Source organism: Epinephelus moara, chromosome 14 (assembly GCF_006386435.1).
Source record: "Epinephelus moara isolate mb chromosome 14, YSFRI_EMoa_1.0, whole genome shotgun sequence".
NCBI classification, from domain to species: Eukaryota; Metazoa; Chordata; class Actinopteri; order Perciformes; family Serranidae; genus Epinephelus; species Epinephelus moara.
This window is the reverse complement of record NC_065519.1, coordinates 15,909,719-15,925,793: the sequence shown is the minus strand read 5'-3', so window position 1 is coordinate 15,925,793 and position 16,075 is coordinate 15,909,719. Positions and strand designations below refer to the sequence as shown.

The following is a 16,075-nucleotide window of genomic DNA, read 5'->3' as shown; positions in this document are numbered from 1 at the left end:
GACAATGGATACATGGAAGGCTTGAGCTTCTCGTTACACTGCCACCTACAGGTGTGGCATGCTCTTGTGTATATATACACGGGTAAGTGTAAACGAAGATCTTTTTGAATAAGTGTAAACGAAGATCTTTTTGAAAACGGAGACGGTGAAATGTCCGTTTATGAAAATAGCCGGTCACATGTAAACGGCCTCTGAGAGTCAGAAAAGACTCTGCTGCCTCAGAGCAGTGACATGCAGTTGATTGCAGTTAATTAGGAACACCTGTGCGATCCAGTGCAGCTGCTTTTTCAATTTCCACTGAATAAGCTGTGTGAGTGAGGTGATTTCGGAGTCTGTATTTAGAAACTGGGTGTTTCGTGTGATTGCCTTATAATAAAAAAAAAAGTCATTTTTTTCATATGCTGTTTTTGAAACCAAGAAAATGTTATTTTTCATCTAAGTTTAATTCCTCAGTTGTATTAGTGAACATTATTGTAATTTATGTGGTAGAATAAATCTTTAATGGCATTTTGTTTCACCGCTCGATGCTTGATAAACATGTTTGTCAAGAGATTTATGTTTTTCTGTTACCCGCTGTGCAGTAAGTACTCAGTCCTCGTCCTGCCTCTTCCATATCGATGTCTCTGATTGACTGTCTAAGGACATGAGTAAATAGACTAATTAACAACAGACACATCGGAAAAAAATGGTTAATTAAAAAACTGGGGTTGATTCACCGTGTGTGGGGGAGGGACAGAGATAAAGATAGAGGGACAGAAAGATAATGAGAGACAGACAAAAGCGAGTGGGAGAGAGGAGGGGGCAGAGCTGGTTGAGGTCACTTCCACCTTGAAGGGAAAACCTCAACAAACACACACAAGCACACACACACACACACACACACACACACACATACATGCGCACGCCCTTTCTATTACATGCAATTTATAGCTCTGCCTTTACTGACCTGTCTCCCTGATTAATTTCTTTTGTGGTGCTGTCAGCTGGGTCTTTTTTCCTGGGTGCCATACACACTTTGACACACGTGACTGTGGCTCCGAGCCATAGACATGCAGCACGGATGGAGACCTTGGGCTCCAGCGTCCTGCAACACGCTAGGAGTCAGTTACATAATAATGAATTCTGTCATTTAATTACCCAAAAGCTGCATCAAGGCAAATTCACATTGAGTCTGAGCAGAGTGAAAAGAGGAAAAGGATGAAAATTAATTAAAGTGTGCAGAGAAGCCATACTTTGGTAATATATCATTTAAATAAACTCAGTAAATTAAAAGCATTTGCAGGGTGTCTTTGTGTGTTTTGTCGTCGTAATTTCTCTGATTTTTTTAAATGGTAAAATGTCTAAATTGATAGAATACTTAACTATATAGTACTAATAAAGTAGCAATTAGTATATTTTTAATAACTGCAGGGATGTTTGGATTATAAAATTAAACAACAAAAAATGCTAAAGAATATTTTCCCATTTGTCTACAGCGTCTTATAGAAAAGTACGCTGCTGGAGATTAATTACATTATGCTAGAGGTCAAATATAATTGAGTGGTGTTAAATGGACCATAATATCTCACAGCCACCTATCAAAGGAAACACCATCTATCAGAAATTTCCACTTCTAGGAGGCACACTGTTAACAAGGACAGATTTTGTGTTTAGCGCAAAGAAAATTGAAACAAATAGAAAATAAAAACTTCTCCACGTTCATCTCAACTGCCCATCTTATGTGTTGAAATCTTGAGAAGCTGACAGTCTGTAAGCTGTGTTCTCAACCCAATCGCCAGAAAAAAATGTTTGCATTGTACATTTTGGCAAAGCACAGACACATTTTTTTGTTGTGGATATATTGAAACTTCACATACCTCAACAACACTGAAGCGAAGGTTTGGGTTTAGGCACAAAATTCACTTATTTTTAGGATGTATTTCTTTGCTTAAAAATACTCATCTTTGGTGGCACAAAAGCTGCTGGAAAAGCAGTGATGGGTTGGTAAAAAAAAAAACACCCAGGTTGTGTGGCCCAAATGCCTCTGGGAAATGCTGCGACGTGTCAGTGAAAACCACTCAGGCTTCATGGCTCAAACACTACTGGGAAACGTCACGATATGTAGTTAAAAACACCCAGGGTCCATGGCTCTAACAGCACAATGTGTTGGTGAAAATCACTCAGGCTCCATGGCTCAAATGCTGCTGGGAAACGCCACGATGTGTTAGTAAAACAACCAGGTTTTTTGGCAGGTGTCTCACCCCTCCCAGTGCCATCATGTCATGTGTAAAATATTTGAACATTTATAACTAGGAGGGTGTCAGAATCAAAAAGGGACTTTCTGTTCCCTCAGAGCAGTTGTGTGCAGTAGATACCAGTTATATAGGAACACCTGTGCGATCCAATGCAGCTGCCCAAATCAGCTCATACACTACCTCACTTGATAAACATTGAATTAGTTCATTTTAAACGTACTAATGTAAAGTGGTTTCCACAAACATACAACAGGCTGGCACCCTATAGGAGTAGGTTTTATTCTGGCCATTTACACAACAGTGTCTCCAATTCTGTTACCGTAAAACTTCAATTAGTAGCCCGGGCCATTATTTGTTTAAATCACTGAAATCATCTGGCCTTTATTTGGGACAGGCCTTCTTTTCATACAAAACTGTTGCTCAGCAAAGTCTGGGTAATACAATCAAATTGTTTATTTAAACCAGTATGAATATTACTTGTTTAAAAATCAAGCTTCAGATAATATATCAGTTATGAATCATTCATTTGATTAGCTCCGACACACAGAGCATCAGACAGAGTGAGTTACAGCACTCGAGGATTACAGCACCGCGCATACCGACACAACACCACTAAGACAATACCCACAACTTGGATTAATTTTCTGGAAAAACCCTTTTGATTCTTTTGATCTGAGGACCCTTATGGACGAAAGGAATATGAAAAGTTTAGAGGGAAATCGAGGAATGGACACATAATTTGAGGTAGCCAATAACCTGGTTTTATACGCCCAAAGAACTTCTATTAAAAAAACGAACTGCTTGGCAACCAGACCAGGCGTCTAATTGAGACAGGTGTTTATTTGTCAAAATGTGTAGCCACACCTGGCTAGTAAAAGGGACTGGGAGTTTAACTGGGACCAGGCTTTTAATTGAAGTTTAACGGTATTTGGTCCACCTTGCCAGCAAAATAGAGATGTTGCTCTAAGTGTACAACTATCGGCTAAGTTACCACTGCATGATTTTTTGCTAGCATTGGCTTTAATGAACAATAAAACGTGTGGCATCTTCGTCTACCACTCGAAAAATCCTTACAAATGCAGTTCATGAGTTTAGTAAGAACCCCTAATTTATCTGTAAGGTTTAGTCTAGACTTTGACATGTCACAGTGACAATAGCTCGTGAGTAAATAATAAAATTAATGCTGGCTAAATCCCATTTAGCTGCTTCAGTTTCACGGTCCTGGTATTGTGCATGCTGAATCCCCATCACACTGTCAAGGCTCACTGGTGACTTAAATAGAATGAAGCCATCATTAATGTTATTAGTCACACCTGTGCTTTTTCTAGTCTGACAAGTCATATTGTCTGCAGCAGTGAAGCAGCCCTGTTATATAATATATATTTCTGTAGCAATGCTATTGGAAAAGCAAAGCCCTGCCAATACTGTACAGTACCAGTAAACCACCAGTACAAATTAAAATAGCAATCACCACCTTTTAAATTTCTTTTGTCAGGTTTATTATCTGGAAAAAGGCACTCACTACATTTAATGTGATCTGTTCATAAAATAAACTGTACACAACAAACTTATCACAGGTCATGGTCATGAAAAGGTTGATGATATGAGATAAACAGGTTACAGGTACAACCAGTGTGTGTGTGTGTGTGTGTGTGTGTGTGTGTGTGTGTGTGTGTGTGTGTGTGTGTGTGTAATTTTCCTTGCATGCAATGCACGCCAGTGATACATTTAATAATTCTGTAAAATGTAAAGAAGGCATCAGGTTGTAGAGTCAGTGCCTGTTTTTAAATGAAGTCAAAATGGTCATGTGTCAAACATTTCAGTGAGTAAACCTCTAGGAACTACAGGAAAACACATTTCAGTGTGCCACAATGTTGTTTCCGAAAAAAATACCGAAAACGAAACTTGACATGTTCAGTTCATATTTTACAGTTCAATGGAAAATTAAACTCAAGTGCTTGTCTGATATCAAAAGGAGTAAACATGGATGCAAACATGCTCGATGGGTACAAAATCAACGGCGTAACATTCATTCATTAAAAAGTCATTTAAGTAATCTGAAGACATTTTGTGATTAAAAGTGAATGTCATAACAAAAGCAGTGTTTTTCGACATGGCTGACAATCTCATGGCCAAAGGTGATTAAATGTGTGTCTGTCAGGTGAACTCCAGCTCGATGTTGATCCACAATGGTGGCAAACATTACTGACATGTTTGTTTGTTTTTTACATATAAGAAAGCAGTACATTTCATTTTATTTAAACAAAAGGAAACATTATTACAGCTGTCATTTCAAGCTTTCAAGGTAGTCAATTAACTGCTATGGTTGTATTTTAATAACCATGCACAATCAAGGTGAACACGTTGTTGTTATGAGCTCTTAGTATGTAGTAGTTTATACCCCAAGGCTGCATTTTCATAATCACATACCGTGTAGGAATAATTGTACATGTCAGCTAGGTTAACGCTCATATTATCTATTGATCCAGCAAAAACACAACCTCCCACCCTCTATTCGTTTTACGTTGTAGTCCTTTAGTCGCTAAGCTTAACATAGCCACCACAGTATGACATGACAAAGCGGTAATCGATAATGTCTCAGAAGATGGATGGCATGAGGATGGCTCTCTGGATCCCCTGCCCACACCGTTAAAAAATACGGTTAACAGACAGCCGTTGCCCGAGTGTCTCCTACGAGTTGTCAAGGCTGAAAGACAACGAAGCTGGAAAGACAGCTCCTGTAGAGATAGAAGTTCTTTAGCGGCCCGTTCTACAGTAACATCCGATATGAGGTATTTTAACTACACCCTCGTCTGTCTCTTCAATTTTTTGGCAACGTATTCTCTTCCCATGGCTATGGCACGATGACTGAATCTCCTGGGAGCAGCTCCAATCTAAGCATAGAAAACAGAAAGGCACATTTCTTGACATCTCAAAGGACCATGCACTCTGTGTCTCTGTCTCTTTCAGTTCGATTCTCTCTTTGTCTCTTGAGGCGCTCTTCCATTCAATGCCTAGTCGTTCTCACTGTCTTTGGTCTGCACTGGCGTGAACCCATTCAACTTGCTGCGCTCCATTGCGTACTGTGACAGGTTTGTCAGGCTGGTGTTTCCCTCTTTTCTCTCTCCGTTTTCCTCGTCTGGCTCCTCATCTTCTTCTTCTTCCGTCCTCTCCTCACCCAGCATGACGCTGCAAGTGTTTATGCCAAGACTCGCTCGTCGCACATCTTCATCAATGTTCCTGCGGAGCTCACGGTTCTTGTTGCGTCTGGCCAGCTTGGTGAGGGATCCGAAGCGCAGGTTGAAGAGATTCTCCTCCGAGGAAGACGCTGTCTGTGGCGCTTGCTCGCTCCCCTGATTGTCGTACGGCTCGCAGGCCCCCTTCAGCCTCAGGTTGTTGAGCTTGGTGTCGATGCTCTCCTGGGAGGACGTCTTGAAGCGGCCGGCATCCAGGCTTGCGAACAAGGCCCGCTTCTCTGGGGACAGCATGTCCAGGGAGTGAGCTCGCTGCTCCAGGCCAAGCTGACGGCGCTCCATGCTGCGGATGGTGGCAGCCCGCTGGAGCTTGTCATGGATCTCAACACTCAGGCGCCGCCGCGTTTCACGGAACTCTGCTCGGACATTTGCCTTCCATTCAGCTGCGTGAGCTTTAATCTCCCCAACCTGTGACAACAGTGCAAGAAGGAAAGGATCAGGAAAAGACTTGGAAAGCACGTGGGATACAATCTGCAGCAGTGAGACATTTCCACTGTGTTAAACGTCACCTCCTTAAAGGCCCAGAAAAACAATTTATCAATCAGCATCTTAGGCTGCATTAAGACTGCAGGAAAATCTGATTAGTTTCATAAATCAGATGTCTGCATAAGTTGCTGTGGTAATGACACAGGAGTCAGTAACTACATAGCTACGATGACGGCACGGCTTTCCAGCATGGAAGCATGAGAAATTTCGCCTTTCATTTCATTTTCAACTTTCATTTTGCCCTCCAAAGAATCACGCATTCAAGTCGTGGTACAGAACTCCTCAGTCATCAGACAAACTCGTGCTGCAGTCATGCTTCACTGTGCAGCAAGAGGTGCAGTGCCATCCGCAAAGTAACATTATTGACTGTTGGCATGTAGTCCTCTGAACCTTTGATGAACATAAGAAGGATGCTAATTTTAGAACGTGCCAGTGGACATTTTGTGCCTCTGTAGCCGTCTAGGAAAAGTGACGAGTGACACTTTGACACTTTGAAATCTAATCGAAGCAGCTAGACCTCCAAATATGGTTTGGATCAGATTTGTTAAAAATCGAATTTCATATGCGCTTTCAATCAGGATATGCCAAAACAATGGATTTGGACTAGCAGTCTGAATATGGTCTTAGCATGAGTTAGGACTGTTGCAATATACCACTACTGAAGATAAGCATGATCAACACATTCTGACTCCGACCTCGTCACATATCGACGTTTGGTCACAGACTTTCCACGTCCAGAAACGATGTGAAAGGTACCCTGGTTACGTTGGTCGGTGACATTCTGGGATGCTGTGTCAAGTTATACCTGGTACATGCATTGTCTTCTTTCAAAATACACTTCCATTTTCACAAGAAATTTAATGCTAACATACAGTCTCTTTCAAAATAAACGCACTACGTCAGTAAAACAACAGGCATTGACGTTTTTTTGTTGGGTTTAGGCAACAAAAGCACATGGTTAGATAAACCACCCCTCCCGCCCACCTTACTCAGACTTTCGACACCTTAACTTTCATTCTTGTCCCCCCGTCTTCCCCATGACGCTGCCGCACGCCGGTAAACTATAACGGCAACCGGGCCGGGTATCATGCCAACGTTAAAGGGCAGCTTTTTTTCCTCAGTGTCTGACGCCGCAAGTCACTACCCAAGCGCTGCATTTCGACAACTTTGGAGTGAGACTGGGTTGACGTGATATTTAAAAAATGAAATACTGATAATAATACACTTGTGATCATATCGTGTAAATAATTCAGCACTTCTTAAATCATGGTCGTCACATTTCCACTTTTTTTTTCTATAGATAACAATAATATCGTCACCATGAATTCTTTTGGCAACGACAGGTATGTAATGAAAATTTGATAAAGTGCCAAGCCGCAGTATGAGTGATGGGGTCCTGATTTTCTCCCATAGTTTTAGTTATTTCACGTGAAAGATTTATTTTCTCATTGGTTTAAAGTGGCCGGGACTAATTTGTGAAAAGGTGATGTCACATACTTTTGAAACAAAATGTGATATGACAGTTGTGGGGTTGCTTGCTTATGTTATGTATCAATGTATCACATTGATATGTCAATCAAATGTAACCAAACCACAACAACACAGTCCTAATGCTGTAATGAAAATAAGATTTTAAACCAAGTTTTCAGGGACTTTAAAATTAAGACTTTGGCACCCACCGAACTCCATATATCAAACCCTGCACTGAGCATCTATATATCTATTTCCATTCTGGTCACTGTCTAAGTTATGGTCTCTTCTGTCTGGACTTAAAGGTGAAAGAGCTTCACATCTTGAACGCCTCAAACAGTAGCAGCGGTCACAGAACATTTTGAGCCGCAATTAAAAGGCAAAATAAAAGAGCAGACAGAAGGGGCCAAGGAGGCAGTGGTGACCTTTCATTTTCTACCTCTCTAATGTAATACTGAGTGGTGTAATTGAATGAACCTCACCTCTTCTTTGGTCTTTTTAGACAGTACCCGAAGCCAGTCTCCAATCATGCTGAGGACGGCTGCAAAGTACGCCAAACCCACCAAGATCCAAAACCACACCAGAGGCTTGTACCACTTCATGTAATCAATCCTACGGTCACCACCTGGAGGGGAAGAAAAATAGCCACCCAAATAAGTCATGATAGTTTGACGAAACAGAAATCTGCATCATGGCAAAAACAACTATCCGTAGCGTAGCTCTACCTGCCACATAGTCTCCTATTCCCACTGTGGTGAGTGTGATCACAACAAAGTAAATGGCCTCCAGTGTGGTCCAGCCCTCGATGTGTTTAAAGATGACAGCAGGGATGGTGACGAAGACGATGCAGCCGGCCAGGATGAACAGGATGGTGGACGTCACTCTGATCTTAGTCTGGCTGATCTGTTTGTGTTTTTGCTGAGGGAACCAATGAGGAGATTAAATCAGAACCAATACAAGCAATTAAGAAAAGATCAACAAGATCTGATACATGACTCACATTGGAACAAATCTGAAATGCTTATTATCCCATTGAAAAAAACATAGTGGCGAATATGAATGAAAAAGAACCAAAACTTGCAAGTCACCCTGAATATCTTCTCGACTCTCAAGATGCTTTTCACAAAGATGGTTCCCAGCTGGTCTCCAATCCCCGCCAACAAGAAGCCAAAGAGAGGGATGCCAAATATGGCATAAAGGATGCAAAAGATTTTTCCGCCCTCCGTGCTTGGAGCTATGTTTCCATAACCTGTCACAAACAGGGAAAAACATGAGGAAGAGGAGAGAAGGGGAAAAAGAGTTGTTAACATGACATTAAAGACAGAAAATCTACGACGGAAGGAAGGCAGAGAAGATGTGGCGAGGAGGAGGCGGAGGAGGTGGAGTGTTAAGTGTGAGATGAGAAGCAGAAGAAAACAATCGAGACTTTCTTATGCAACATAATTAATTGACGCCCATATGTTATAGTTCTTGTTCCAGGGGTCCTCGGTAAATAAGCTCCTACAGAGACAATAATTAGGTTCCCCTTAGAGAAGATTACTTTAATTGTTGCCCTACAGTGACACAGATACAATGACGAAGCCAGGGAGACACATCAAGGACAGTTTATCACGACTACTTTTAATACAATTTAATTTAAACTCATTTGAGCAGAATACATATTTCTTTATTTGTAACTGTTATGTAACCTGGACATAAAAGTAAATGAAGCCACTGAAAGCCGCTGTTCGGCAGCGTTTTAGCAAATGCCACAGTTAATTAAATCTCTGGACTACACCATAACAAGAGGTCAAGGACATTGTGTTTTCTCCAGTCACTTAACTGAAGGAACATGCAGCTAATAGAGAGAGTACAGAAACTTTAATGCATCAGCTTTGATGTTGGAATATTGGCTCCTAAATGGAACCGTATCTATTGTAGATGCTCAAAGTTCATTGGTGGATTATGAGACAATGGGCCCCGGGGCAAAGATGTGCAAAAGACCCCGCCACCTCTTCCACAAAGAAACGAGACACACAGGCTTTACAGCTGTTTAACCTCTTTTGTATTTATTTTACATCTCGTAGTCGTTTCACATCTATCTGTGGTTTTGTTTCTCTTTGTTTTCATTTGATGTCTCTTTGAAGTCATTTTGTGTCTCTTTGTAGTCATTTTGTGTCTCTGTAGTCATTTGTGTCTCTTCGTAGTTATTTTGAGTCTCTTTCTAGTCATTTTGTGTCTCTGTAGTCATTTTGTGTCTCTTTGTAGTCATTTTGTGTCTCTAAGTCATTTTGTGTCTCTTTCTAGTCATTTTGTGTCTCTTTGTAGTTATTTTGTGTCTCTTTCTAGTCATTTTGTGTCTCTTTCAGTCATTTTGTGTCTCTTTCTATTCATTTTATGTCTCTTTGTAGTTATTTTGTGTCTCTTTGTAGTCATTTTGTGTCTCTTTCTAGTCATTTTATGTCTCTTTGTAGTCATTTTGTGTCTCTTTGTAGTCATTTTGTGTCTCTTTGTGGTCATTTAATGTCTCTTTGAAGATGTTTTGTGTCTCTTTGAAGACGTTTTGGGTCTCATTGTAGTCATTTTGCCCTTGTTGTAGTCATTGTGAATCNTCTTTGTAGTCATTTTGTGTCTCTTTGAAGATGTTTTGTGTCTCTTTGAAGACGTTTTGGGTCTCATTGTAGTCATTTTGCCCTTGTTGTAGTCATTGTGAATCTCTCTAATATCTTTTTGCAGCTATTGTGCATCTCTTTGTAATTGATTGTGTCTCTGCATTCAACATTGGACCATCAAATCCTCATTAACAGGTTGCACAATTGTATTGGCATATCAAGCAAAGCATTAGACTGGTTTTCTTGATACCTCTCTGACAGGAGTTTCTCCATCTCTAATAAAGATAAATTTGTATCTGATTCCTCTCTTCTGTCCTGTGGTGTCCTGCAGGGCTCAGTTCTTGTGCCTCTGTTATTTTCTTTGTATTTGCCACCGTTAGGACCAATAATACACAGATATAACATTGCTTATCATTTATATGCAGATGATATGATCAAATCTGACCAGATCTTGTTTTGGAAAATATCACAAAGTTAAGATCTGTTGTTTCAACTACTGAACTGGAAATAATTATACATGCACTTATCTCATCTGGCATTGACTAGTGTAATGCACTTTTCTCATCACTGAGTATGTCTACTATTGCTCAACTGCAAGCAGTCCAGAATGCTGCTGCCAGACTAACTAGATCAAATAGACACTCTCATACTACCCCTATACTAAAATCCCTTCATTGGCTCCCTGTTGAGTTTAAGATCCAGTTCAAAATTCTCATTCTTACTTACGGAGCATTACATGGTCAGGCTGCCTCTTATGTAGCTGAACTATTTCACCCGTATTCTTCAGCTTGCTGTCTTTGATCATATTTGCTAAATTTGTTGTCTGTCCCTAGCACTCGCCTTAAGACATGGTAGCATGTAAATTTTGGAATGCTCTGCCTGCTCCCTTACGATCTGCTGACTCTGTGGTTTCTTTTAAAAGCCATCTAAAAACACACCTCTTTAGACAGGCGTTTGGGTAGTCATTTTTTCTGATTTCTTTCTAGTTGTGTATTGCCCTTGTGAAGCACTTTGTGGCCTATATCTGCAAAAAGTGCTTTACAGGTAAACTTACTTACTCTTTGTAGTCACGTTGCATCTCTTTGTAATCATTTTGTGTCTCTCTGTAGTTGTTTTACCCTTGTTGTAGTCATGTTGAGTCTCTCTAATGTCTTTTTGCTGCTATTTTGCATCTCTTCGTAGTTGTTTGTGTCTCTTTGTAGTCATTTTATGTTTCTTTGTGGTTATTTTGAGTCTCTTCCTCCTCCTGGTTGGTACATGTCTCTGTGAGTGACATTTTGTAGGTGGAGGCCAGGGGGGGGCCTGCCACTTTGAGCCCCTGGGCCTGTGCCCAGTAAGCACGTTAAGTAATCCATCCATGTCAAAGCTTTAAGGCACCCAAAGGCTTTTTACTTTTATTTAAGGAAGAATTTTGACCAATCATAAATTGTTAATAACATGTTTGTCTTGTAAAAGCTAAAAAGCCTTTTAAGGAAGAAAAAGCACGCAGAGAGACACCGACATCAAGTAAAACCACATCGTCTGTGTCGTCGGCAGTGTCTGTTTTATCAGCATCCACAATACTGTTGATCTTCACAGGTTGTTAAATCCCACCGTGCTCGGGCTTTGCATCATTTAGCAACACCTCATGAGGGCAAAGGGATTTGTAAAACTCACCTGAGGGCAACATTAAGAGGGAGGATTTACACAGCTTTTCAGAGATTTGTAATGAGAAAACACCTTTGACAAACAGAAAGGACAAATCCCATCTAAAGCACTGCAATGCTTTTTAAGAAATAATGATTGCCCATTATTCTTGTATTTATGAGCTCATGTTGTTTTGGGGCAATTATTTGTACCATCTGAGGAATTTTCACCAGCCAACATTACACTACAGTCTCTGGTAATACCTCGTTAACGTTGTTACATCTGTTCATCAAAGAGAGCACTGTTTACAAATGACGTGGTTGAGATAATTTAGCTGTATGTGCTTTGGTTTTTGCTTTAACCTACACTAATTAAACAGAAGACTGGAAGCACATCTTATTGTAGATTGTCAAATTCATTCAACAGTAGCAGATTAAACTGGAGTATTAAATGGTGGATTGTTTAAACCGTTACCTATGGTTGTGATGACAGTTCCAGCGAAGAAGAAGGCACTGCCCAGGTCCCAGTAACTGGAATTGTAGGATGTGTCTCCAATAGGACTCACCCCTGCACTCACAGCATCTATAGTATGCTGAGAAAAAAACATGTAGAAATGATAATTTTAATAGGGTCGGTGGATATAAATAAGATGAGAGAACTGAATTAAACAAAGACCAATGTCACAATGCTGTGTTAAAACAAGTGGAGCTAAATGGCTGCAGTTACAATTGTCAGTTCAATATTCCAGTTAATAATTTCATCATTTTAAGATTTTGCATAAATTTACATTATGATGTACACATAGTTTCCACCATTGCACAGCCCTAGATATGCAGAACCCTTTTTTAGCTTGTGATTAGCTGGGGTTGAAAAATTAAAACAGTGCAGAAGAGGCAAAAACTGTAGTTCCTTTAAATGGCCACTTGAGGCTGGCTCCAAAAGTGAGTCAATCCCAAAAGACCCCATGTTAAAATGCCCAACTTTACTACAGAAATAAACATAGTTACAGCCTGGTATTAAAAAAACAGTTTTGGTCTCTAATGCTAATTCCAACATTCATTTATATAACTCACCAATTTAGATTTTATTAAGGCTTAAAGTTATGCAAAATTAAGGGCGTGGCCACTCTGAGTGACAGGTGGGTGCTATTTGTTATCAAGTCGCTACCACAGCGACAACATTGCTTAGGTAACGTAACCATGGTTAATGGGGTATAGCTGTGGCCGTAGCTGTCGCTATTTCAGGTCATTAAAGTTTACTGGACCATTTTGGTCCCCTAAAAAGTCTTGTTCAGCGTTTCGTCATACTAAAAAACCTTTTGAGGAGTCGGATATTAAATTTTTTCTACTAAGTACATTTTGTTTTAATGGTTTTAAGCCTGTTTTTTGTCAGCAAAAATTAGCATTAGCACTATCACAGTTAACCATGGACTGTGTGCACTGTGCTCACCAAGCTAGCAGCTAGCATTAGGGTTAGCTCCACCCTCTCATCCAAATATGGTCCCCTCTAGCTCCAAAGTACAAGATGGCGACAGTCAAAATACCAAACTAAAGGCTTTAACACAGGAGTCCACAAACCAATGGGTGACATCACTGTGGCTCCCTCCTGTTTTTGTATAAACACAGTCTATGCTTTTGACTCCTTAAAATAAAGCAACATCTCGTCAATAGATGCATATTTCTACGGTTGTGACCAGTCCAACCAAAGAGGTTTTCATTGTTTTATTTAAATCTGAACGCAGTAAAATAATCCAGTAATTCACCAGAACTAGAAAAGCCAAAATTAGAGGAAATCAGGAAAAAATAATTATAACTTTTTCCTGCAGAAATGTGTTTTCTTGCAACCCCTCATTTGCCTGCAACCTCTTGTGGGGGCCTCACCCACGTTAGCAACCACTGACTTTGAGCATGGTCTTTTGAATTAGCTGAGAAAACATTTTATGCAAGTAATTTTGGCATTGTCACTGTTTTACAATTTAAAAACCAACAATATGAACATATGAAATCTTCTTTTGGTAGTATATACTTGCCCAAACATCTCGCACGAGATGTGTTCCCATTATTCAGTGTCTGGCTCTTCACATGGAGCTGTTTCTCAGTATTCTTACCCACATTGAATGTTTTTACACCTCACACTGACTACATCTACATAGACTTTCACTTGCAGCAGAGATACCTTTATCTCTCAGCTCCTCTGTGTCAGCCCTTTTCTTCAGTCCCTGAGCTTTTCTTTATCTCCAGCTTGTCTGGGGAAAACATTAAGAAGCCACAATGCTCTGCATTTACTGCATCATTATTCTCATTGATCTCCCTCTGAGCTCCATTATGTAGCCATGAGAAGTTAATCTACTATCTTACGTTCTGTCTGAACTCCCTGTTTATGGACATTTTATGGGATAAGCATTTATTTTTTTAATCTGCGTGGAAATTAATAGTTTGAATTTGGCCCCTGGGCTCAAATAAACATCACCTCTGCTGACATGGAAGTCATTTTGAGGGATGCCTTTGGTTAGAAATAGCTTCAGTGCATTTACCGACGGTGAAGTGCAGCCTCTTCATTCAGGGCAAGCCCCGGATCTATTCATGCAAGCTGTTAGTTAGATGCATGTCCATGTAATAAAATATGTATCAACTCTCGTGACATACATTTCAAAGCAGACAGAGTGGAGGACCACTTCCACACACATCGCTGCACATGCCTACTCATAATCTTGCATGTGATTTCCTCGGCTCCATCAGTGCAGCCCGCTAATGAGACAGATTTTGGTATCTAAAATTAGCCAATTACAGTAATGTTATTTCATATAGCAGACACAGCTGCTTTATAGGGGGAAATATCAAAGCATTAATTATAAAATAAACCCCCAAATAGCCTAATTCTGGAGCCAAGGGAGAGCCAAAAATAGCCTCACAATGTGTCTGAATATTTTATGAGAGGGTCTATTTTTGTCTCGTGCCTTTTTCACAGCCAAGTTCACGCCGCATTAGAGATGTGGAAAATCCTCCTTCTCCACGTGCACTTTTGAGGCACGAGGATGCTGACTTTGATATTGTGTTGCAGGGTGTTAATTGGGACGACAAATGGTGTTTTTCATTACACGCGGGCTCTCTTCCATTTTGATTGCACAGGAGAACGAGCACACAGACGTTCTCGCAGACGCACAGTCAACACCAAATGTTTGTGCCGACGAGCTTCACGCTAATGTGTTTTCATATTCCACACTGCAGTATCATTAGAAAGCGAGCTAACTCGCTGCAGATCTCCATCCTCTCTGTGTGTCTTTCTAGCCCACAGCAGGTGACGACGGTGATCCGGCCAGTGTGGTGCCTCACTCTCTGTGAGCCTCTGCCAAGCACTCTCCTCTGCAGCACTCTCAACATCACTTACATCTATGGCTGTGCCCTAACCACCTTGAAGCATTAAAGCCGTTCAGATGACTGCCAAACAGGAAGACTCTGGCCCATCACAGATAAGGCTGACTTGAATTTATCAGAACTGCTTGTGAAGTGAGCGGAAGAAAAACAAAATCGGTCTTTGGTACTCAGAGAGGCACAGGCATTATTTTTTTAGCACAAAATCGGCCTGTTTTTGGTTTCGTTCTGACATTAAGGATCGTTTTCTATCTAACAGGTGTGACTTTTTTTAATGGAGTTCTTATAATGTCATGAGTGAAAGTAAAGAAAGTATTCCCACATTCAAAGTCATACGTAAGTACAAGTATTACCACAAAAATGGGCTTAAAGTGTCAAAACTACTCATTATGGAGCAGGGTGGCTCCTGTCAGTGTCATAATGTGATATATTGCACCCTGTGACCACTAGGTCTGCCCCCTAGCAGTCGACCAAACATTAGTCGACCAGAAAAGTGGGCAATATTTCATTGGTCACTTGGTACAAAAAAAAACAAAGAATCTCTATTAGGAGCTGTGCCTTGTCAAAATAAATCAAAACCTATGTGACCATGTTGGAATTTAATTTGAAAGGACAGACACAGGAAGTGGCCACGCTCAGCAGTCAGACAGGGGACAGACACAGGAAGTGGCCACGCTCAGCAGTCAGACAGGAATCACGTTACAAACCAATCACAGCCGACAGACATCTTTCCCTTCTTCTGTAAATATTCAGTCTGATAAATATGGAAAAGTTGATCATGTTAGTGCAGGGCTACCCAGAGAACGGACGATAGGCCTACACCCTTATAAACAGCGCCTGGAAGAAGATCAGCAGGCGGCTCGCTCAGTGTGTGACGTGCACTTGTAGATAAAATATAGGCCTATATTAATGAAGGTTCATTAGTACGGTTTTGTATTTCTCTGTAATGTAGCACAGTGTTAACAATGTTACTGATACTATTCTCTATACTCTATACTATTCTCACACCTTCAACTCAAACCATTGTGTTGCCCCACCCAAAA

General features: G+C 40.6%; 1 protein-coding gene across 2 annotated transcripts in view; it reads right to left on the bottom strand.

The window, feature by feature from the left end:
* Window positions 1-3,744: 3,744 nt before the first annotated feature.
* kcnk10b (potassium channel, subfamily K, member 10b) overlaps window positions 3,745-16,075 on the bottom strand; it is a 29,906-nt gene continuing 17,575 nt past the window's right edge. For both annotated transcript variants that reach the window (XM_050061777.1, XM_050061776.1), the window contains exons 3-7: window positions 12,136-12,253; window positions 8,533-8,693; window positions 8,170-8,362; window positions 7,927-8,069; window positions 3,745-5,896 (exon numbers count right to left, since the gene is read on the bottom strand). In XM_050061777.1, the coding sequence (XP_049917734.1) occupies window positions 5,249-5,896; window positions 7,927-8,069; window positions 8,170-8,362; window positions 8,533-8,693; window positions 12,136-12,253 (1,263 nt within the window). In that variant the 3' untranslated portion in view covers window positions 3,745-5,248. The remainder of the gene's footprint in view (window positions 5,897-7,926; window positions 8,070-8,169; window positions 8,363-8,532; window positions 8,694-12,135; window positions 12,254-16,075) is intronic.